We start from the raw sequence: 24981 nt of genomic DNA on the forward strand, positions 1-24981 counted from the left end.
TGTATAAATGAAGCACTTAATATATTTCTTTCACATTGTCTGCTTATAGGGGGTTCAGGGGAGGGTTGTCACCTATCTCAGTTTGGACGAGGCAGACTGGTTTATAAGTGTACAGAAATGTCTAGATTGTAAAAAGCCAATGAAACTGATAGGCATAGAAATTACAACACAGAATTACGCCATTCATGACTGTTTAACCTCCACACGGGCAAATTAGACCAAATCATGTTTACTTATTTTTTAATTTTATCCTTTTTTATGGGATGTGGGTGTCACTGGCTAGACCAGCATTTATTGCCCATCCCTAATTGCCCTTGAGGTGGTGGTGGTGAGCTGCCTTCCGGAGCCACTGCAGTCCATATGGTGTAGGGGGGAGTTCCAGGATTTTGACCCAGCGACAGTGAAGGAACGGCCGGTATCTTTCCAAGTCAGGATGATGGGTGGCTTGGAGGGGAACTTGCAGGTGGTGGTGTTCCCCATGTGTCTGCTGACCTGGTCCTTCTAGGTGATAGTGGTTGCGGGTTTGGAAGGTGCTGTTGAAGAAGGCTTGGTGCGTTGCTGCAGTGCATCTCGTAGATGGTGTACACTGCTGCTACTGTGCGTCGGTGGTGGAGGGAGTGAATGTTGAAGGTGGGGGTGCCAATTAAGCGGACTGCTTTGTCCTGGATGGTGTCAAGCTTCTGGAATGTTCTTGGAGCTGCACTCACCCAGGCAAGTGGGGAGTGTTCCATCAGCCTGACTTGTTCCCTTGTAGATGGTGGACAGGCTTTGGGGAATCAGGAAGTGAGTTACTCACCACAGGATTCCCAGCCTCTAACCTGCTCTTGTAGCCACAGTATTTATGTGGTTAGTCCAGTTCAGTTTCTGGTCAATGGTAACCCCAGGACGTTGATATCCTGCCCAAATCCCTTTATCCCACAGACACACACAGCTCCCTCCCTACCCATCCATTCTAATTTTGAAATGGTGACAATTTTCTTGCCACTTGCCCTGAAGTAAATCCTGCAGCCTCGCCGCTCTCTCGTGTAAAACGGGTTTCTCCCGGCCTGTCCCACATTAAATCTCGGGGTAAACCTTTGCCCCATGGTGGGAATCTTATGGGTGTACAAAAAGGATAATGAGACTCAGAACTCCTTAAGGACTCGGGATACTTGGCCTGTCAGGATTATTGCCACCCTCCGATGTAAGGATTTGGGTAGCAGGGTCATTCAGGACCTAAGGGGGGTGGTTGCTCCTGCCCCTTGTGCGAGTTGCCCCCAGGCCCAGGTAAGGGTCCCACACTCAGGGCTACGAACCACGGCCAATGGCGGAACCAGTGAATTTTCAGTGTTGATGAAGGAAGAGCTGGAATCCTGAGGGACAACGGCTGCTTCCGGGCGGAGGATCCTTCGGGAAAAGGACGCGTGTTTCCTTTTAAGCACACACGAGGAAGGCAATGGGAAACCACCTCATGTGTTCTTTTCTCCGAGTCACATTGTTGATTAAAGTTGAAAATGGGAGGTTCCTACGAGCAACTGAAGAGGAAAGCGCAAGACGGCGAGGTGTGGAGAAATGAGGAGAGGAGCTTCCCTTGGGTAGAATTCCCTTCACTATTACGGTGCAAGATTGCTTGATATTAAGCCACGGGTGACAATCCCTTACAAGCAGAAACAGCATAAACACACTTCAGTTACAAAAAAAAACAATGTTTTTATTTTCTTCAAAAATGGTGAATTATTTGTCCACATCTTCCTCCCCACTTCGGGGTGTTTGAGACACTTATTTACACCAGCACTTTTGCAAAAATATATTTTAGTCCACATTCCAGGTAGGGTTCAGGCACAAATTGCATCTTGGGACCAAACACTGTTCACCCCTGCAATTTGTTCACCATCTAACGTGGGGAGAGTGCGCTCGGGCTGCCAGCTAAAGGCTTTTATGGCCCCTCTCTGGCTCCACCTCATTCCCCCTGAAGACTGTTGCTGGAGGAAAGGGGGAAATTGTTATCCACCGCTGCTCGTGCGAGTGGACCTTCTTCCTGTGTGTGCCCAGCATCGAGGGCCAACAGGCCATTCAATCTTGGGACACACTACACCAAAGGTATCGACCCCTCTCCTCCCCACTCTCTCCTTTGCCCAGTGGCACTCTGATGAACTCTTTTTTAACGACCCACATCAGGACCTTCTTGTGGTCAGTGTGGCTTGAGTTCCACTTGGGTAGTGAGAGTGACCAACCAACTCCAACTGGCGCACACACAGCGTTGTCCCATTAAACTTGTAACGTGCATCACTCACTACCTCACTCCCCAAGAAATGGACCTAAACTTGGAACGCTACATTCAGTCATCCAAACAGCAATAAAAAGGCAGACAGTTCAATATACAATCTCCCCCACCCTCCCACCCGCTCCCAGATAAAGCAGTGTCATTGCAGGAGTACAGAAGCTGGGTGAGCATCTACACTGCTGGGAGTTCACTGCTGGGTTATCCCCTCGTTCTGCACAGGCACAAGTTTTAAATATTTACAAGATGTGCATCACTACGATTTTAACAGTTATCATTTCAGATTGCTGGAGAAATCTCCAAAACACTGAGTCCTGAGTAATTGAATTTTTAAACTGATTTGTTTCATACCCGCTTTCAGTTGCTGCCCCATTATCTGGATTGCTGTACAGTACACCTATACACAGGATAGGAAAAGTGGAACATGTTTGATCTCTCTACTGCCCCAAGGGCACAGCTAGATGGAAGTATGTCCTACAGAATTGCTCCACAATGCTGAATATTGAAAAAGGAGGTGTATTGACAATCCTGCTTTGGGTGCTGGGTTAGTGCCACAGATGTTGACTGCCCTTGACTAACTCATCCAGAGGTGGATTTTGTCTGTGTGTGTGTGTTTGAGAGAGAGAGCGAGGTCGTGTATGTGTGTGTGTGTGTGAGAGGTTGTGTATGTGCGTATATGTGTGCGATTTTGAGAGAAAGAGAGTGAGGTCATGTGTGTGTGTATGTGTGTGAGAGGTAGTGTATGTGCGTATATGTGTATGTGTTTGAGAGAGAGTGAGGTCATGTGTGTGTGGGTGTGTGTTTGAGAGAGTGAGGTCTGTGTGTGTGTGAGGATGTGTATGTGTTTGCGTTTCAGAGAGAGGGAGGTCGTGTGTGGGTGTGTGTTTGTGAGAGAGAGGTTGTGTCTGAGAGAGAGAGAGAGAGAGAGAATGAGGTTGTGTGTGTGTGAGGGAGAGAAAGAGAGAGGTCGTGTGTGTGTGTGTGTAAGAGAGAGAGAATGAGGTTGTGTGCGTGTGTGCACGTGAGCGACAGAGAGAGGTCATGTGTGTGTATGAGAGAGAGAGAGAGGTCATGTGTGTCTGTGTGGTGCGAGTGTCAGAAGGACCATTCGACAGAGATTGACTCTGTCCTCAAATCCGTTGGGCATTTTCCACCTGGGGTTGGTGGACAATAATTCTGAGCAACCTTGGAGCTCTGACACCAAATGCAACAGGCACAATGAAGGATCACAGCCTCAGAACTCTCCTGCTTGTCTAAGTACTATACCTAGGTGGTTCACTGAGCAATTGGGCAAAGTTGGGTGGGGGGGGGGAATTATCAGCATGTTTTGTGCATTAAAACCATTTGTTAGAGGCAGTGAGGAGGGACTTGTTAAAACATCGCAACATTTAGCCAATTAACCTCAAATGGATGAGCAGAGAAATGGTTAGATTTCCCCAGTTATATCAATAAGCACCCAGCTTTCTCCTTTCAAAATATTCAGCTCAATGCTAATTCTGTACACATAGCTCCCCCTTCAAATATACAGCTTCCAAACTCCAGGGACATTTAAAAAAAACACACACACAAAAGGTTAACAACTTCCTTTCATCCAACTGCAATCTCCAAACTTCATGTCAGGTCTCTCTCAGCACTGTTTAAAGTTGTTCCACTTTCCACAGACATCATACAAACACTGGATCTGCCCTGGTTCCTCTGCTCACGAAGGCAGCAAGAATAAAGTCACCTTCCTCTTTGTGACGTATTGAAAATAGTCATTTCAAACCATTGCGGCGGGACAGAGAGAGGCAGATGGAACGGGTGACACATAATCCAAGATGGAACTGGCAAGGTTCCCCTTTTAAAATGGACGCTCGCTTACAATCAGTTTTTTTTTCCCTCTGGCCTAAAATCAAACTTCTGACTCGACAGTCTCGAACTTGTCTTCTCAAGACACTCCGGCGGTCCGGCACTCAACAGACACAGACCCGGCGATCGCTGTACTCGAGGAACCACAGACGGTGGGGAAAAGAAACACAAACGCTCCAAAGCTCGGCGCTGCAGGGAGAAAGTCGCACTTCTTCATTGAAGACGCTGGGAAACAGGCCACTGCTGGAGGGTGTCACGCACGGTAGCATCTCGCTCGCCAACAGTGCAGCCGCTGTTTTCCCCCCCCCTATTGTATCAACCAAGTTCAAGGTTTCTTTAAAAAAAATTAGTTTTCTTTTTAAAAACAAAAGAACTGAAAAACAAAGGAAAAAAATGTTCATAAATACAGGGAATTATTTATTCGACAAGCAGTTCTGTCTTCGCACGGCTGTTACTGAGGTTTCAAAAGTGCCGTGCTCCATGTTCAGATGATCCGCCAGTACTGGACAGGGCACCCGCGCCATCTGAATTCTGCTTGACCTCCAGACTTGGGCTCTTTGCGCTGAAAAGCCCCTGAAGAGAAATGTTAATCTATTCCTCTCGAATGGGAGACGGCAACAATCAATTTTTTTGTTTGTGAGTAGCGACAATTCGGGGAGGGGGTGGGGGTAGCGGACTGGAGCTGCCAGGGACCGTAAGGCCACTTCTCCGACCCGTCACTCAAGTTCGGTAAAACTCCCTTCCCCGCAAGTCAACCGAGCCCCATCCATCTAGAGCCAGAGGCAGTAGCCGGCTGAAACCCATTTTTAAAGACACCTCCTTACAAGGTGAAGAGTTCACAGATTCTTTACTGTCTGATGGTTTTATTCCCCCAATATTTCTTTCACGACCTTCCAGCTTTTGTCCTCAATCCATGTGTGTTTAGTTTCCCCCACCACCACCACCCACCCCCCGACCAGTTTTGTTTTTACCTCACCCAGGCGAGTCACAGTATGGGCTGTCTGCTTCAAGGAACTCTCTTGCGGCCTAAGTTTGGTTTCTTCCCATCTCTGCACCTCTCGCAGAAGAAAACGTCTGGGACTTTGGACTTGCGGATTTTGGCGCAGGACAGGTGGATCCAGGTGTTGCACTGGTTACACTCGATCATTGGCCGGCCCGCGAAGGGTTTCTGGCAGTAGCAGGTCACCAGGCCCCAGGAATCGTCATCTAAAGCGAGGGGCAAACACAGAGAGAGAGAGCCGGCAACGTCAGTTCCAAGTCAAACCAAGGGTCCTCTTTCATCCTTCTCTCTCTCCCACCCCCCCCCACCCCCCGACAAAAACCATTCTGGCCTCCCCCGTGACCTATTCCACAGGACACATGGCGGGCAGAGACAAGCCATTCCACCCAACCAGCCCATGTCAGTGTTTATAAGAACACAAGAAATAGGAATGGGACTAGATGACCTGGCCCATGGGGCCTGCTCCGCCATTCACTGCGACCCTGGCTGATCTCGGGCTTCAGCTCCTCCACTTCCCTGCCCGTCCCCCAGATCCTTTCATCCCCCGAGACCAAAAATCTAACTATCCCTGCCTTAAGTGTGCTCACCGATGGCGAGCGTTCGCAACCCTCCGGGGAAGAGAATTCCAAAGATTCACAACCCTTCGAGTGAAGCAGTTTCTCTTTATCTCAGTCTGAAACGGTCTTATCCCGAGGTCGTGCCCCAGTGTTTTAGATTCCCCCCCACCAGCGGAAACAATCTAACCTATCAGGCCCCTTCAGAATCTTGTACAGTTCAATGAGATCGCCTCTCATTCTTCTGAACTCAAGAATATAAACCGAATTTACTCAGCATCTCGGCACAGGACAACTCCCTCATCCCAGGGATCAATCTAGTGAACCTTCGCTGTGCTACCTCCAAGGCAAGTATATCCTTTCTTAAATACGGAGACCAAAAAGACACACAGTATTCCAGGTGTGCTCTCACCAAAACCCTACAGCTGTAGCAAGGCTGCTTTGTTCCTGTACTCCAGTCCCCTTGCAATAAAGACCAACACGCCATTTGCCCTGCTAATTGGTTGCTGAACCTGTATGTTAACTTTCTACATTCCTTGTACCAGCGCACCCAAGTCTCTTTGAGCATCAACACTTACAAGTTTCACACCTTTTAAAAAATATTCAACGCTTCCATTTTTTCAACCAAACCTCACAGTTCCCGACATTAGTGTTTATGTTCGACTCGAGCCTCCTCCCATCTTTTCTCATCAAAATCTATCAGCATATCCCTATGTTCCCTTCTCCCCCATGTGTTAATCCAGCTTCCCCTTAAACGTCTCTACACTATTCACCTCAATCACTCCCTGTGGGAGCGAGTTCCACACTCTCCCCACTCTCTCGGGGTAAAGGAGTTTCTCCTGAATTCCCCACGGATTTCTTGGTGACCGTCTTATATTGACGGTCTCGAGGCTCTACTCTTCCCCACAAGAGGAGACATTCTCTCTGGATCCCCACTTGATCAAAACCTCCCCCCATTTTAGCACTCTCGACAATGTCACCCCCTCAGCCCCTTTCTTCACGAGGGGGGAGACCCAGCCTGTTCAAACGCTAAAAACTCTGGCTCTGGAGCTCCCGCAAATCTCGATTCCTTCCGATTTGTTCAACGAATGGCAAGTAGCAAATTCCAGTGAGCTGGAACCTCAGCCGAGAAGGGTGTGGGGAGGGGGGAAGGTGAGAAAATTCCAGTGAGCTGGAACTTCAGCCGAGAGGGGTGGGGGTGGGAGGTGAGACTTTGCTGCAGTCACGGGGCGGGGGCGGGAGAGGTGGTTTCACCTCAGTTCTTGATATTTTTAACTCACGGGACTCCACAGTAAAGCAACTTGCGCTTCACAAAGAGGTCGGCACTCGCCTTATCTGGCAACTCCAGATAAAGGGAGCCAACGTCTAGCAGCAATCACAATTTTTCAGCAAAGCCTCTTTCTGCACAATGCAACAGCGCAGGTAGACTTTAGAGCCCAAAACCCCTTCTCTCACTACTCGAGCGTTACTATTTCTTTACCCCGAGAGTGGGGAGAGTGTGGAACTCGCTCCCACAGGGAGTGATTGAGGTGAATAGCGTAGAGACGTTTAAGGGGAAGCTGGATAAACACATGGGGGAGAAGGGAACAGAGGGATACACTGATAGATTTTGATGAGAAAAGATGGGAGGAGGCTCGAGTCGAACATGAACGCTCATGTAGGGAACTGCGAGGTTATTCACTTTGGTCGAAAAGATGGTATTATTTCCGCTTTGCTTTAAGTGTTTGGTTAAATATTTTGTATACTTCTGGAAGAGTTGCGTCTCTTCAAGGCTGTAAGGCTCCAGCTAAGTTATAGTGGTGGTGGTAACGAAATGAAGAGCCATTCTGTAGTGAAGGTGGAAGACCTCAGATTTAGAGACTTGGAAACAGCAAGCCCAGGAAAGGTATTCCAAAAAAAAAAATAGCAGGAACAGCAGCCAGAAATGAAAGTTCAGAACTTCATCTGTCAAGCTGTGTAAAAGAGGCTCCGAATATCACTGGGGTTATTCGAGGCACAATTTTTTTTCATTTATTCGATCACAGGATGTGGTGTCGCTGGCTGGGCCAGCATTTATTGCCCATCCCTAATTGCCCCTTGAGAAGGTGGTGGTGAGCTGCCTTCTTGAACCGCTGCAGTGGTGTAGGTACACCCACCGTGCTGTTAGGGAGGGAGTTCCAGGGTTTTGGCCCAGAGACAGTGAAGGAACGACCGATATATTTCCAAGTCAGGATGGTGAGTGGCTCGGAGGGGGACTTGCTGGATACTATTAGATGCCACTTTGGAACAGGTAATGTGATGGAGGGAGGTGCTTGTCTTAAGCTTTGGCCATCTTTGTGCCTGCTGGATTGAGTTAAGCGCGACTTGTCCTCCAACACATCTCACATGGATATGGACGGGGTTGAGGTGGGGGGGGGTTGGAGAGGCAGATAAGATCATCCATTCAGAAGAGAAGCTAAAAAATGCAACACGATCCCGTTTGTCATTGAATCACTCCTGCCTCCCATCCTATCCCGGACCTCCCCATTGTTTTCTGCCCTCTCCCCACAGCCCCCATCCCTGTCTCTGTACTTGTTTGGAACCCGATGACATCGCCAACTTGACGCAAGGTCGCATATCTGAAACGTTAACTCTGTTTCTCTCTCCACAGACAATGCCGGGCCTGCTGAGTATTTCCAGCACTTTTTGGTTTTACGGCTAAACATTGCAGCTATCCTTAATCTTCAAGTAAACAACTCTGTAAATGTAAGCGTTTTCCTTTCTGTGGTCATTCACAAAAAAAAACACTGAAGGAGACCGGCTTCCCAATCCTGGCCTCTTCCATCTGAAAGATGGTCTTTTTGCTGGGGTCGTTATCTGGAAGCTATCTACCCACCAACGCCCACCTCGTGCCAAATTCGGGTCAACTTTGAACAGTGAACGCGGGTTTGTCCGACTGAAATGATTCCAATTCCCTGAAGTTAGGGGCTCTCCAGCTAAAGAATGAAACTATGTCCATTTTAGTGCTTCACCTGCTCGGGATGTCCCGAGATACTTTCCGGCCAACGGGTCACTTTTTGAAGTGCGGTCACCCGTCCTTCCCAATGAAATCGCCAATTCTGCACGTAGCTAGGCCCCCACAAACAATGGGGGGGTGAACGGCTAGTTAATGCACTTTTGGGTTGAGGGACAAATATTAGCCCAGGGGCAGGACATGGGGGAAAAGTTATTTGCTGTTCTTTACTACCACTGGGACTACAAGTGCGGGACCTCAGGGACCCCAAGGCTTCAACTCATCCGTATTCAACGCCTCAGCACCACACTAAATATCAGCCTAGATTGAAGCAGAAATCACCAAACCCCCCGCCCCCCCCAAAGCTGACCCTTGAGTTAGCAAGAAAGAGGCAGCTTCTAACTCATTTCTAGTCACGTGCTGGAGGGAAATTGACAGCCTCTAACCCAGCAAATTCGACCGGGCAGTTTTGTTTAAGGCCCCAAAAACAGGGCAGAGATATTCCACCGAAACTGACCTGATTCCACCATGATGTCTTCGTCCATTATCCGTGTTTCGCCTTCACTGGAGCTGGTGCCGCCGTCGTGGCTGTTTCCCAGGCTGAGGGACTCTTTCATCTCCATTTGATAGTTCTTGGTGTAGGCGACAGCCGCATCCGGTCTCAGCGACTCGGGGAGGAAACCTGCCTTCACTACCTCTTCGTCCGAGTCCGTCTCGCTCAGCGAGGCCTTGATCTTCTTCTCCGCCCTGTCCTTTTTTAGCTTCCATTTCTTCCTCCTCTTGATCCGGGAGAAGCTGGGCTTCTCCCCGTCCGGGTTCCTCTGCTTTTCCACTTCCGAGCTCCAGCGTTTGTTCCGCTTCTCCCTCTTCCTCTCGGGGGCCGGGTAGAGGGAATCCTTGAGCTTCAGCCTGTCGAGCAGCCCGCCGCCCGGTTTCAGGTGGTGGAACCCGTTCCTCTTGGAGGAGTTTGCCTTCTTCACAAAGTTCTGGATGGTGTCAAAGTCGACGGATTGGGTTGAATCCCAGCTGTCGCTGTCCAAAACACTCTCCGTGGGGACGGGGGAATTCGAGCTCGAGGGGGTCCAGTCGCATTCCTGTGAGAATTCAGGGGGAAGAGAGGAGTCATACCAATATTACAGCAGGTTACGGAATCTGGGAGAGGTTTATACGTGAGCACTCCCTGCAGTATTTGCACCACACGGGGACCACAAGGATTAGGAGCAGGAGGAGGCTGCACAGCCCCTCGAGTCTGCTTCCCCCCCCAATATCGGCACTGCACTTCTACACCAACTAATCCCGATTCCCTTACAGTCCAAAAATCTATCAATCCCAGTCCTGAATATACTCAATGGCTGAGCATCCACGGCTCTCTAGGGTACAGCATCCCAAAGATTTGCAACCCCCTTGAGTTGCGTCTGAAACTAAGTTGATCACACGTCGGTACAGGCACCAGCCAGTCGAGGATTGAGCCACCTCAAGTGCACATGGTTCCCCCCCCAACAACGATTCAATCTTTAATCTCTACTGGGTAGCATGCTCAGGTTTGCATGCTAGTGAAACCCAGGCGCCGACTCTCACACAAGAATAAGGCTGCAACGCTCAGTCAATTCACACAGCAAAGCAGCGCAAACAGCTCTGACATACTCGACTAGCTTACTCCGTTAGGGGTGACGTTGGTTGAGGGATGAACGTTGGCCAGGACACTGGGAAGTCTCCCCTGCTCATTCCCAATTCGAGCCCCTGGCCCTGCCACCTCCATCTGGGCAGGCGGGTCCTGCCTGAAAACTACCAGCTCCAAATAACTCAAAACCCTCAGGTCCCTGCACCGAGGCATCATCCTAGCAACCAACACATCAGACAGGTGCGGTGGATGAGGCCGCAGAGATGGCAGGGCTCCAGGTTAGACACAAAGGCTGCGCCAAATTGTCTGATCTCAGTCAGGTGGCAGTTAACCACACTGTGACTAGCCTCAGCATCCCCTGTACCTGGAAACGCGGAGGGAAAAATCAAGTCTAGGTGTGAAGGGAGACAGAATCCAACTGGACCACTGTCTCTCCATCCTACAGCGTATTACTTAGAAGGCTGAGGGGGTGACCTAATAGGGATCTTTAAAATTATGAAAGGTTTTGATCGAGCTGACAGAGAGAGGGTTTCCTTTTGTGGGGAAGAGCATTAATTAGAGGCCATCAACATAAGACTCTCACTAATAAATCCAATCAGGAATTCAGGAGAAACTTCTTTACCCAGAGAACGGTGAGAATATTGAACTCACTACCACAGGGAGTAGTTGAAGCAAATAGTATAGATACTGTCATGAAAGTATAATAATTTTCATAATGTTTTTCTGGTTTATTGTTAAGTACAGTTGGCCTGTCTGTGTGTGATTTAATTACATTTGGAGTCAAGTAGACTGCAAGCTTTGAATCATCAAAAGAAGCTAGGTGTTTGACATGCTAATGAGTAAACATGGATGCTGGCTTAGCATGGAAGGTGTGAAGGGAATTCGCATTTTTAGATAAATGAAGGGAGATTTGGATTTCAAATGGATCTCAGTCTGTTTACAACTAGCCAGATATGCATGGCTAGGGAATGTGTTTGTTTTTCCCAAAGGTTACTGACAGTAAATAGAAGCAACATGAAAGTTTTTATATTGTGAGGAAGATACAGTTTCAAAGACATATGAAACAATAGAATTTACATATTATAAAGAGAGAAACAAATATAAAGGAGAATGAGGCTGTGTGTCAGAAGAAAGCCATGTGAAATAGAAGTGTGTGAAATAGCCTTAATGAAGCCTCCAGTATTTGTGCATAAGTCTGCTGTCTACTGAAACTGAAGCTGGTGAAAAGCCATTTGGAATTCCATTGTTCAGGGCATTGTGCTAATTTGCTGGATCTGTTTAAAATTCAAAATCTATTTTTGGACTGTTGCCTTAAAGGGGGTATAACTGGGGAGTCAGGTTAATTAGGAATTTTAGGAATTATTATAGTGGTAATTGTAGTCTTATGAATGTGTTTGACATCTCTTATTTTTTAATAAATATTTTAATTTAATTTTTTTAAATCTCAAAGTCTTGGTGGACTTATTACTTCTCAATTCAGTGCACATATCTCGAAATAACACAAATTGCAAGACTGTTGTGATAGCGCGACCAAGTTTCCCTTGTGGATTTGGTCTGCCTGGCACATATCGCCTGCCGCATCATAACAGATCCATTTAAGGGGAAACTAGACAATCATTTGAGGGACAAGGGAATAGAGGGTTACGATGGTAGATTCTGAAATAAGAGCATTTAAGGAGTAGGCCACTCGGCCCCTTGAGCCTGCCCCGCCATTCGACTAGATTATGGCTGATCTCTACCTCAACGCCATTTTCCTGCAATATCCCCAAGTCACGTGATATCTTTAATATCTAGAAATCTATCGATTTCTTTCTTGAACTAAACTCAATGACTGAGCCTCCACGGGGGTAGAGAATTTCAAAGGTTCATTATCCTATGAGTGAAGAAACTTCTCCTCATTTGAGTCCTAAATGGCCTACCTCATATTCTGACCCCTGGTTCTAGATACACCCTCAGCCAGGGGAAACAACCTTCCTGCATCCACCCTGTTGAGCCCTGAATGGATTTTGTACACTTCGATGAGGTCACGTCTCGTACTTCTAAACTCTGGAGAACATGGGCCCAGTTTTCTAACATGTTTCAGAAAAGATGAGAGGAGGCTCGTGTGGGGCTTTAAGCTCCAGCATGGACGGGTTGGGCTGAATTTCTGTGCTGTACATACCACGTAGTCTCCTACATTTGGCTGCAATGTAGCGACCCGCTGGGGGTTTGCAAGGCCTGACCCAGAGTCAGCTCTTCGGAAAAGGAGAAAAACTGAACGGGTAAATCTTTAGGTCCTTCACAATCCGATCGGAGACCCAGCGCTGCCAACTGCCCGGAGCTATGGCGCTCCACTCAATATACGAGGAAGGGACTTAATCTGAAAGCATGGAATATCTCCACGGTGATCAATGCAGCAGCTTCATCGCACTGAGCAAATTAGTCTGATATGCCCCGTTCCTTCGTTCATTTTTAACCGTGAGCAGACACCACGTGGTCACATAAAGTGAATTAAAACATGGGTACACCGCACACCGCGCAATGCTCGGATCTTTGACAGCGGAGGTGCCTTCATGCTCTTGAGGCTTGAGCACAAAAATCCGGGCCGGCACTCTCAGTGCGGGACTGAGGGAGCACTGCACCGTGAGAGGTGCCGTCTTTTGGACGAGACGTTAAACTGAGGCCCCGTCTGCCCTCTCAGGTGGATGCAAAAGATCAAAAGGCTCTATAATCGAAAGGAGGGGGTTCTCCCCAGTGCCCTGGGACAATATTTATCCCTCAACCAACATCATTATCTGGTTATCACCACCTTGCTGTCTAGAGGAGCTTACCGTGTGCTGCAGTTCCTTACAGTGACTACATTTCAGAAAGTATTTCATTGGCTGGAAAGCGCATTGGGATGTCCCTGATGTGGTGAAAGGCACCACAGAAATGGGAGTGTCTCTCTCTCTCTTTTTTTTTAATGCTACCCTTCCCAAGAATTTTTCTTTCAAAATAAAATAGCCAGCTGGGAGGTTCCCCACCCTCAGAGCTTGGGAACCACAGAAACGGAAGCACAGAGAGCATTCCACCGGCACTAAGATTACAATCAAGCACAACAGTGCACATCTGACAGACTCAAACAAACACACCGGGGGGCATTTTAAACACTATTTTAGATTCATCCTTCCAAGCCTGAGGAGAGGTTTGAGCAATGGAATACTAGGTTGAAGCAAATTGACAAATGAACAGTCATCACGCAGGGTGTAGTAGCTAAATGCAATTATTCCTGTAGAAAGTAAGTTGTATTCATACAGCAGAGCTCTCTTTGTGTGAGGAAGTGCTTCCTGACATCACTCAACAGCTTGGCTCTAATTTGAAAGTTCTGCCCCCCTGTTCTGGACTTCCCCCCCCCTCCCCCAGGGGAAATAGTTTCTCACTAACGACCTCACCAAATCCTTTAATTACCTTAAACACCTTGTTTAGATCATCTCTAAATCTGCTATACTCGAGGGCAATACAAAACTAGTCTGTGCAACTTGTCCTCATCATTTCAGTCCCGGGATCATTCTGGTGAATCTTCCCTGCACCTTCTTCAAGGTTAATGTATCCTTCCTGAGGTGCGGAGCCCAGGACTGAACACAGTTGCTCCAGATGGGGTCTAACAAAGGCTTTATAGAATTAATGTCACTCCCTCCGCTTTATATTCCAGCCCCCTTTGAGATAAAGGCCAACATTCACAGAACCTTTACAGTGCAGAAGGAGGCCATTTGGCCCATTGAGTCTGCACTGGCTCGCTGAAAGAGCATTCTACCTAATCCCACTCCCCTGTCTTCTCCCCGTAACCTTGCACATTCTTTCTTTTCAGATAGCAACCCAATTCCCTTCGGAATACCTCGATCGAATCTGCCTCGACCACCCTTTCAGGAAGTTTGTTCCAGACTCCAATCACCCTCTGGATAAAAAATGTTTTCCTCACATCACTTCTAATCCTTTTGCCCATTATTTTGAATCTGTGCCCTCTAGTTCTTGATGTACTCATGAGTGGAAACAGTTTCTCACTATTTATCCCGTCCATGCCCCTCAGGATCTTGAATACCTCTATCAAATCTCCTCTCAACCTTCTTTTCTCCAAGGAAAACAGTCCCAACCTCTCCAATCTATCCTCATAGCTACAGTTCTTTATCCCGGGAATAATTCTTGTGAATCTCCTCTGTAATCTCTCCAATGCCTAACCATCCTTCCTCAATTATGGTGCCCAGAACTGGGCGCAGTACTCCAGATGAGGTCTAACTAGTGTCTTAAACAAGTTCAACACAACCTCCTTACTCTTGTAAACTTTATCTGCCACTTGTCTGCCCAATCCACCAACATGCCTATGTCCTTTTAAAGTTCAAGGATATCCTAATCACAACGTTTCCAATCTTCGTATCACCTGCAAATTTTGACATCATGTCCTGCACACCACAGTCTAGGTCATTAATAGACATTAAGAAGGGCAAGGGTCCCAACACTGAGCCCTGGGGAACTCCACTACAGACCTTCTTCTAATCTGAAAAACAACCATTTATCACTACTCTCTGTTTCCTGTCACTCAGCCAATTTCTTATCCAAGTGCCTACTTTCCCTTTTATTCATTGACCTAGAATTTTGCTCACAAGCCTATTGTGTGGCACTGTATCAAATGCCTTTTGAAAATCCATATACACCACATCAACAGCATTGCCCTCATCAACCTCCTGTTACCTCCTCAAAAAACTCCAGCAAGTTAGTTAAACATGGTTTTCCCTTAATGGATCCATGCCGGCTTTCCTTAATTATCTGTCTAAGTGACTATTGATTTTGTCCTGAACTATAGTTTCCAGAAGCTCCCCTACCACTGAAGTCAAACTGACTGGTAGTTGCCAGCATTATCCTTGCACCCCTTTTTTGAACAAGGGTATAACGATCGCACCTCCCCTGTGTGTAAGGAAGACTGGAAGATTATCACCAGTGCCTCTGAAATTTCCACCCGCACCTCCCTCGGACGCATCTCATCCGGTCCTGGTACTTCATCCATTTTAAGCAAAGAAAGCCTTTCCAACACCTCCTCCTCCTCAACTGTAAATTCCTCAAGTGTACTGGTTACCTCCTTCCTCACCTCAGCCTGGATAGCACCCTCTTCCTTTGTAGAGACAGATGCAAAGTACTTGTTTAACACCTCCGCTACTTATCCTGCCTCCACATGCGAGTCTCCTCTTTAATCCCTCATTGGCCCCACCTTTTTTAAAAATTATGTATTATTTACATACTTATAGAAGACTTTGGGATTCCCTTTTATGTTAGTTGCTGGTCTCTTTTCATGCTCCCAACTTGCTTTTCTGATTAGCTCTTCACTTCCCCTCTGGCCCTTCTATGTTCATCTTGATTCTCCATTGTATTTTCTACCTGACATCTGTCATATGCGTACTTCTTCCTTTGCATCTTCACTGCTATCTCTCTCGTCATCCAGGGCACTTTGGATTTATTTTCCCTACCTTTCCCCTTCAAGGGAACATACCTTGACATTGCTCTCTATGAAGATAGCCCACTGTCCAGCCACAATCTTTCCTCCAACATTTGATCCCAACTCACTCAACTCAGACACATTCTCATCCCATTGAAATTGGCTTTTCCCCAATTAATTATCCCTACTGTGGATTGCTCCTTGTCCTTCTCCATGGCCAACCTAAGCCTTATGATACAACAGTCACTGTCCCCTAAATGCTCTCCCACTGTTATTTGATCCACTTGGGCCAACTCATTCCCCAGAACCAGGTCCAACAGCGCCTGCCCTCTCGTTAGACATACTGCTGCAGAAAATTATCTTGAACACACTCCATGAACTCTCGCCCTTCATGTCCCTTTGCACTATTCCTATCCCAGTCTATATCTGGATAATTGAAGTCCCCCATTATAATTGTACTATAATTCTATAATTTAATCAAGGCACAAGTCAGGAATGTGATGGAATACTCCCCACTTGCCTGGATGAGTGCAGCTACTACAACACTGAAGAAGCTGGACGCCGTCCAGGACAAAGCAGTTTGCTTGATTGGCACCATATCCACAAACATTCACTCCACTACTGACGAACGGGACCAAAGCTGTACACGATACCCCTTGCGAGAGATCACCAAGACTCTAAATAACTGCGGCAAGACATCCTTATTCCTGTACTCAAATCCCCTCACGATGGTGGCTAGCATACCATTTGCCTTCCTAACTGCTTGCTGCACCTGCGTGCTAACTTTTAGTGGCTCATGAACAAGGACACCCAGGTCCCTTTGGACACCCGCACTTCCCAACCTCTCACCATATAAGAAATATTTTTTCTGCTTTTTCTACCAAAGTGAATAACTTCACATTATATTCCATCTGCCATACTCTAGCCCATTCACTTAGCCTGTCCAAATCCTCTTGAAGCCTCCTTGCATCCTCCTCACAACTTACCTTCCCACCCAGTTAGATGTCATCAGCAAAATTGGAAATATTACCAATTGATCCCCACATCCAAATCATTTATATAGATTGTGAACAGCTGTGGACCTAGTACTGATCGTTGCAAGTACCCCAATAGTGACAGCCTGCCCTCCTGAGAATGATCTGCATTCGCACTGCCACAGTTTTGCCCACTCACTAATTGAAAGGCTTTAAGTCTTCTGATAACACAGTTGGAAGCAGGGAACAAACAAGATTGGGTACCCTAGCCAGGTTAACAGTGTCTCACCTCTCTGCAGGGTGGAATGTAGCCGGTGTAAGCCAGAACAAAGTTACAGAACTGATTGAAGTCTTCCACTGTGCGTTTACGCTTCTCAGCTGGCTGCAAAGTCAGACAAAGGTTAGACAGGAACAAAACAGGGCGAATACTGAAAATCCAACAGCGTTGTGAGTTCACCACAGGCACAGTAACTGTCCAGGACAGTCACAGACACGAATTCAGATCAGATAATCAACACAATGAGATTCCTCCATCGTATGCATCCGACAATTCACACAAACCGAACTCCACAGCCTTAAGACTTTTGTTTTTATTCACCCTTGGGACATGGGTGTCGCTGGCAAGGCCAGCATTTGTTGCGCGCCCCGAAACGCCCTTGCGGAGTGGTTTACTAGGCCATTTCAGAGGGCAGTTAAGAGTCAACCACATTGCTGTGGATCTGAAGTCACATGTAGGCCAGGCCGGGTAAGGAGGGAAGATTTTTTCCCCCCAAAGGGAAATAGTGAAGCAGGTGGGTTTTTCACGAAAAACCCAGAGTTTCATAGTCACCATTACTGAGACTAGCTTTTCATTCCAGATTTACGAAACAATTGAGTTTAAATCCTCGCTGTTACTGTGGTGGGGTTTGAACTTGAGCCTGTGGAGCATAATTCAGGCCTCTGGATTGCTAACTGGTAACATTACCACTGCGCTACCCCCCTAATTCTCCAAAGTAGAGAGTGCACAAATGCTCATAGCTACTTGACTGCTCCCAGGACCATCAGAATGTCTGTCCAAGCAGCTCACTCACTGTATCCCCTGCTCCTGGGACTGGCAGGTCTGGGGTAATGACATTAGGACCCAGTCAGGCACACTTAATGCACCTGGATTCAGATTTGAATGGTCTTTTTACAGTCTCACTTAAAACAGCCGGGTATTAGAAACGGAACCCGAGTGACATGGTTCACACAGCGCCCCAAGCTACGGGAGAAACTGTGACACCTAGTACAGTCAGCACTCACCTGGGAATCCACCCCAGCAGTCTGCAGTGGATCTGAAAGAGACAGAGAGCATAGTTAGACTGTCGGAAGGCTTGTGCTAGCCTAATGGGCTGTCAGGCACATACATCAAAGCTTTTGTAAACACTGGCTACCCTTACAAATCAACCTCATTCGCTGGCAGACCATTCCAATACAGCCTCCACTTCACCTCTCAACCCCACAGCACACCCTGCTTCAAACCCCATCCCCCTGCCATCAGCCTTCTCTCACTGACCTCAACCCCAGACACACACTTCTCTCTCTCTCTTTATCCCTTCACCCACCACACACCCTTCTTTTTCTATCTCTCCCCACACCAGCCGCTAGTAGCGTCTCTCTCTCTTGGCCCCCTCCCTCCACATCATCTGCTCTTTCCTTCTCACTCTCCCTCACCCCCACATCATCTACTCTTTCCTTCTCACTCTCCCTCACCCCCACACCCCTGCTGTGAGTCATGGCTCAGTGGACAGCATGCTCACCTCTGAATCACAAAGTTCTGGGGCCAAGTCACATTCCAGGGTTTGGGAACAAAAATCAAGGCTAACACACCACAGCCAGTACTGAAGGAGTACTGCGCTGTCAGAGGGTCAGTACTGAGGGAGTGCCGCACTGTCGGAGGGTCAGTACTGAAGGAGTACTGCGCTGTCAGAGGGTCAGTACTGAGGGAGTGCCGCACTGTCGGAGGGTCAGTACTGAGGGAGAGCCGCACTGTCGGAGGGTCAGTACTGAGGGAGAGCCGCACTGTCGGAGGGTCAGTACTGAGGGAGAGCCGCACTGTCGGAGCGTCAGTACTGAGGGAGAGCCGCACTGTCGGAGGGTCAGTACTGAGGGAGAGCCGCACTGTCGGAGGGTCAGTACTGAGGGAGAGCCGCACTGTCGGAGGGTCAGTACTAAGGGAGAGCCGCACTGTCGGAGGGTCAGTACTGAGGGAGAGCCGCACTGTCAGGGGTGCTGTCCTCCGGAAAAAGTATTAAATGGAGTTCACGTCTGCTTCTGAGGTGGGTGTGAAAGGTCCCGCGGTCACAATTTCGAAGAAGTACAGGGAGGGGCAGGGGAGTTCTCCCTGGTGTCTGGGGCCCAACATTTAACCCTCAACCATCACTAAAACAGATGAACTGGATCATTATCTCGTTGGTGTTTGAGGGATCTTGCTGTGCACAAGCTGACTGCCATGTTTCCGACATTCACATCCGTGACTATAGTTCACAATATAAACTCCATTGTTGTTTTTTGGGTTATCTGGAGGATGCAAAAGGCAATTTAAAAATGCAGGTGGTTTCCACCCCCCACCGCCCGGGGTGAAGCAAAACTCCCTTGGATTAACCCTAACTCCCCACTGCCACCCGCCTGGACCCCCTCCCCTTCCCCTCCCTCTCGGGACCCCCCCCATTCACCCCCCCCCCCCCACATCCCCTCCCTCTCGGGGACCCCCCCCCCTTCCCCTCCCTCTCGGGACCCCCCCCATTCACCCCCCCCCCTCCCCTTCCCCTCCCTCTCGGGACCCCCCCCATTCACCCCCCCCCCTCCCTCTCGGGACCCCCCCCATTCACCCCCCCCCCTCCCCTTCCCCTCCCTCTCGGGACCCCCCCCATTCACCCCCCCCCCTCCCCTTCCCCTCCCTCTCGGGACCCCCCCCATTCACCCCCCCCCCCTCCCTCTCGGGACCCCCCCCATTCACCCCCCCCCCACATCCCCTCCCTCTCGGGGACCCCCCCCCCTTCCCCTCCCTCTCGGGGACCCCCCCCCCTTCCCCTCCCTCTCGGGGACCCCCCCCCCTTCCCCTCCCTCTCGGGGACCCCCCCCCCTTCCCCTCCCTCTCGGGGACCCCCCCCCCTTCCCCTCCCTCTCGGGGACCCCCCCCCTTCCCCTCCCTCTCGGGGACCCCCCCCCCTTCCCCTCCCTCTCGGGGACCCCCCCCCCTTCCCCTCCCTCTCGGGGACCCCCCCCCCTTCCCCTCCCTCTCGGGGACCCCCCCCCCTTCCCCTCCCTCTCGGGGACCCCCCCCCTTCCCCTCCCTCTCGGGGACCCCCCCCTTCCCCTACCTCTCGGGGACCCCCCCCCCTTCCCCTACCTCTCGGGGACCCCCCCCCCTTCCCCTCCCTCGCGGGGACACCCCCCCCTTCCCCTCCCTCGCGGGGACCCCCCCCTTCCCCTCCCTCTCGGGGACCCCCCCCCCTTCCCCTCCCTCGCGGGGACACCCCCCCTTCCCCTCCCTCGCGGGGACACCCCCCCTTCCCCTCCCTCGCGGGGACACCCCCCCTTCCCCTCCCTCGCGGGGACACCCCCCCTTCCCCTCCCTCGCGGGGACACCCCCCTTCCCCTCCCTCGCGGGGACACCCCCCTTCCCCTCCCTCGCGGGGACACCCCCCCTTCCCCTCCCTCGCGGGGACACCCCCCCTTCCCCTCCCTCGCGGGGACACCCCCCCTTCCCCTCCCTCGCGGGGACACCCCCCCTTCCCCTCCCTCGCGGGGACACCCCCCCTTCCCCTCCCTCGCGGGGACCACTCCCTCATGGGGACCCCCCCTCCCTCACGGGGACCCCCCCTTCCCCTTCCTAACGGGGACCCCCGTCACCCTCCCCCTCCCCCAAGGGCTCCCCCCTCCCCCATCCCCAAGGGCTCCCCCCTCCCCCATCCCCAAGGGCTCCCCCTCCCCCATCCCCAAGGGCTCCCCCTCCCCCATCCCCAAGGGCTCCCCCATCCCCCATCCCCAAGGGCTCCCCCTCCCCAACCAAGGGCTCCCCCTCCCCAACCGGGGGCTCCCCCTCCCCAACCGGGGGCCCCCGTTCCCTACCCCACCTCCCCCTCCCTCACGGGGGTCCCCGTTCCCACCACCCCCTCCCCCACCGGGGTCCCCGTCCCCACCACCCCCTCCCCCACCGGAATCCCCGTCCCCACCACCCCCTCCCCCACCGGAATCCCCGTCCCCACCACCCCCTCCCCCACCGGAATCCCCGTCCCCACCACCCCCTCCCCCACCGGAATCCCCGTCCCCACCACCCCCTCCCCCACCGGAATCCCCGTCCCCACCACCCCCTCCCCCACCGGAATCCCCGTCCCCACCACCCCCTCCCCCACCGGAATCCCCGTCCCCCACCCTCCAGGAGCCCCCGTACCCAACCTCCTCCCCCCCGGGCCCGCTCACCCTCCGCCATCTTCAGCATCCTCCCGCCGCCTCGGCGACAACACCGACCGACCGGGAGCGCGCGCGCGCCCGGAGATCGCGAGGACGCGCTCTCTGCCGGGGGCGCGCACCGCCTCGCTTTTTCTCCAGAGCGCGCTCCTCGCTCTCTCCCCCCTCGCGGGGACGCGCTCCACTCTCTCTCGCTATCTCTCCTTCGCGAGGACGCGCTCCGCTCTCGCGCCCTTTTCTGTTTTTTCTCTTTCCCCCCCCCAAAAACCCGGTCCCGTGGTGACGTCACAGCCCTGCCCGGACCCGCCCACTCGCACAGCCCTCCCACCACCATGGGTGGGAAGGGGGGGTGGGCATATTGTATTTTTTAAAATTAAAAGTAAATGACATCCTCATCCTCACTCCTCTCAGTGTAAACTTCAGACCAATTATATTTATTTGTATAAATTAAATGAACGCAGGAAAGAAAAAAGTCCTCGTGTGTTTCAAGTTGTTTCAAACACCGCCTCCCCCCCTCTCTCTTCTCGCCCTTGGAGAGTTCCTTCCGTCACTCAGGACGGCCCTCGACCAACCGGATGGGGCGCGCCAAGGGCCGCGCGTCAGTACGTGTTTACGTTTACGTGTGCCCGGTGTCCTTGACGTCACTCCGTTGGCCGGAGGGAGGGACGAAGCCGCCGCCATCTTGGTTATGGACCTGGACCAAGGGCGGCTGTTGGCAATGGCTGGGTTGGGTGTTTGGACGGCCTTTCAAAATCCCTCATTTTTTTTCCACCCCCACCAAAACCTGCACTTTTTTGTTAAATTAAAGGGAAGCTCTTATCAGTGCCTAGTTTTTTTTGTAATTGGCAAACTGAGACAAATAAGCTCCTTTGCCTTCCCCTCCAGCCAGTCTTGTGTGTTGACATCCCTCAGACACTCTGAACCCCTCCCTCTCTCCACATTCAACTCAGAAAGGCAGGGTTAAAACATAAGAACTAGGAGCAGGAGTAAGCCATTCGGCCCCTCGAGCCTGCCCCACCCATTCAATACCATCATGACATCTTATTTTGGCCTCATCCCCAATTTCCCACCCTCTCCCCATAAGGAATAGCAAGGGGAAGAAGTCATGGGTGGTAGTTGCCTCGCTGCGGGACAAAGTATAAATCGGGAAATAGCGGAGGCCTGTAAGAAGGGCGCGACCATTGTCATGGGTGATTTTAATCTGTCTATTGACTGGGCAAATCATATTGACATTGCTGCCTGGGCCAGCATTTATTGCCCACCCCTGATTACCCTTGTTCAGAGGGCATTTTAAGAGCCAACCACATTGCTGTAGGAGTCTGGAGTCACATGTAAGCCAGACCAGGTAAGGACAGCAGATTTCCTTCCCTAAAAAACAAACAGATGGGTTTTTATGACAATCGGCAATGGTTTTATCATCAAACTTTTGATTCTAGATTTTTATTGAATTCAAATTTCACTATCTGCTGTGGTGGGATTTGAACCCAGGTCCCCTGAGCATTATCCTGGGTCTCTAGAATACCAATCTAGTGACAATACCACTACACCACCATCTCCCCTAATGTTTCTTAGGCTTGCCCCTAGTTCTTCTCAAGGCCAATTAGGGGTGGGCAACAGATGCTGGCCTTGCCAGTGATCCTGAGTAACAATGTTCTGCCTGGCTCTCTTGAGTTGGAGAGAAGAGTTTGGAGACAAAATCTATTGGCGACAACAGTAGCAATGGACAAAAATCTAGAGATTCTGGGGGCAGAGGTGATAGTGAGCCCAACAGTGTTTGTAGGTGAATAAAATGCCCACAGCGGAGCTTAGCACATTTTGAATTCTGGCTGAATGCTATTCTTGTGTTAGTCTGTAAATTTAAATTGGCAGGCAAACACTGACTGCCAATGATTCACAGCACAGTGTAATGTGATAAATCTTCTGGGATATAGTGACAGGGCAAACAATAGACTAAATTACTGTCTCCGGATTGATAGTCTAAGGAAAGATTTAATGAGGTAAAATACTGCGGATGCTGGAAATCTGAAACAAAGAACAAAAAAGGCTGGAAAATCTCAGCAGGTCTGACAGCATCTATGGAGAGAAAGACAGTTAACATTTTGAGTCCATATGACTTCTTCAGACCCAAAGATTTAATGAGACTGTCCTGAAGTCTACCAATATACAGAGGTTGATTTAACTCTATATTGTAGTGATAATAACCTTCAAACTAAGCCGGGAAGTTTAAGTTAATTTACTGCTGGGGTATTGAGCCAGGGCTGACTTTAACTCTATTTGTCGCTTCACAGATGCTGGCAGACCTGCTGAGTATTTCCATCATTTTGTATTTTAATTGCAGACTGTAACACTTGAATCCACAACAAAATCATCATTAGGTCTGGTTCTAAGACTTACATTTGAAATGTATGTTTAAAACAGCTAACCAGTGCTTAATGTATAGGAACTTTATTGATTTGAAAAGTAAATTCTAAACAATAACATCTTCCCTCTCAATGTATACCCATTCCAAAGTGCACCCATCATTTCTGAGGATGATTGATACCAATCATGGGCAGTCACTTCCATCCCAGAGTTAAAAACAGGTTTGTTGATATATACGCTCTGATATTTTGGCTTATATTGATGCTCTTGAGTTTGCATCTTGCTTCAATGTATTTGCAGCTTTGACAAAATCATCACTATCGAAATGACCCAAAGTATCCAAAACTTACTACTTTGATGTGCTGTTCTTCCTGTTGGAGTCACTCTGCCAGGCTATGATCAGGAAGGAGCACGTGAGGAGACTATACCCGAGTGAGACAGAGACTGAGTAGAGAATTAGGTTCATGTTGTAAGTTCTGGTTAAGTCTCTCAAGTTTTAATATAGATTAAGAATCAAGCGCTGACATAGGACTAACTACCCTCACGTTAGACTAGCTTGTTAAACAGGGAACTGCTGGTAGTGGGAGTTATCTGTCAATCAACTGAAAGCAACTAGCTTGTTAAACAAGGAAGAGAAACTAAAGCCAGTCCTCTAGAGAATGAGAATGGGGAGTTAATGGTAGATATTAAGGAAATGGTGGATGACGAACAAATATTTTGCTTCTGTCTTCACTATAGAGGATACAAAAAAAACATTCCAGTTATAGCTGTAAATCAGGAGGTGGAAGGGAGAGGGGAACTTGGTGAAATTACAATCACTAGGGAAGTGGTACTGATGGAGCTGTAGGCTGTCAAGTCTCTGGGCCCTGTTGGACTTCATCCCAGGGTCTTAAAAGAGGTGGCTAGTGAGGTAGCAAATACATTAGTGTTAATTGTCCAAAATTTGCTAGATTCCGGAACAGTTCCAGAAGACTCGAAAGTAGCAAATATAACTTCTCTATTCAAGAAGGGAGGGAGGCAGAAAACAAGGAACTATAGGCCAGTTAGCTTGATGTCTGTAAGATAAAAGTTAAATACTGCAGGTGCTGGAAATCTGAAATAAAAACAGAAAATGCTGGAAAAACTCTGAAAAGGTCTGAAGAAGTGTCAGACCTGCTGAATTTTTCCAGCATTTTCTGCTTTTAGTATTTAAGCTTGATGTCTGTCATGGGGAAGGTGTTAGAATCAATCATTAAGGAGGTTATGGCTGGGGCCTTAGAAAAGCTCAGGGTAATTGGGAAGAGTCAACATGGTTTTGCCAAAGGGAAATCGTGTTTAACCAATTTACTGGAGTTCTTTGAAGTAGTAACGTATGCTGTGGATAAAGGGGAGCCTGTAGACATACAATATTTGAATTTCCACGAGGCATTTGATAAGGTGCCACATCAAAGGTTATTCCAGAAAATAAAAACTCATGGTGTAGGGCATAACATACTAACATGGATAGAAGATTGGCTGGCTGGCTGAAATCAGTGTATG

At 49.5% G+C, this 24981-nt stretch overlaps 1 protein-coding gene across 2 annotated transcripts in view; it reads right to left on the bottom strand.

Moving 5' to 3' along the window:
- LOC144674282 (PHD finger protein 23-like) overlaps window positions 1–21375 on the bottom strand; it is a 37747-nt gene extending 16372 nt beyond the window's left edge. Inside the window, exons 1-6 of one of the 2 annotated variants that reach the window (XM_078535707.1) lie at window positions 21115–21375; window positions 17953–17984; window positions 16961–17053; window positions 9151–9727; window positions 5080–5314; window positions 4449–4481 (exon numbers count right to left, since the gene is read on the bottom strand). In XM_078535707.1, coding sequence (XP_078391833.1) covers window positions 5115–5314; window positions 9151–9727; window positions 16961–17053; window positions 17953–17984; window positions 21115–21133 — 921 coding nt within the window. In that variant the 5' untranslated portion in view covers window positions 21134–21375 and the 3' untranslated portion in view covers window positions 4449–4481; window positions 5080–5114. Of the gene's footprint in view, window positions 1–4448; window positions 4482–5079; window positions 5315–9150; window positions 9728–16960; window positions 17054–17952; window positions 17985–21114 lie in introns of those variants that run through there. The other variant, XR_013574500.1, reaches the window with a different exon arrangement.
- Between the last annotated feature and the right edge of the window lie 3606 nt (window positions 21376–24981).

This window comes from Cetorhinus maximus, unplaced genomic scaffold (assembly GCF_964194155.1).
Source record: "Cetorhinus maximus unplaced genomic scaffold, sCetMax3.hap1.1 HAP1_SCAFFOLD_605, whole genome shotgun sequence".
In the NCBI taxonomy this organism is placed as follows: Eukaryota; Metazoa; Chordata; class Chondrichthyes; order Lamniformes; family Cetorhinidae; genus Cetorhinus; species Cetorhinus maximus.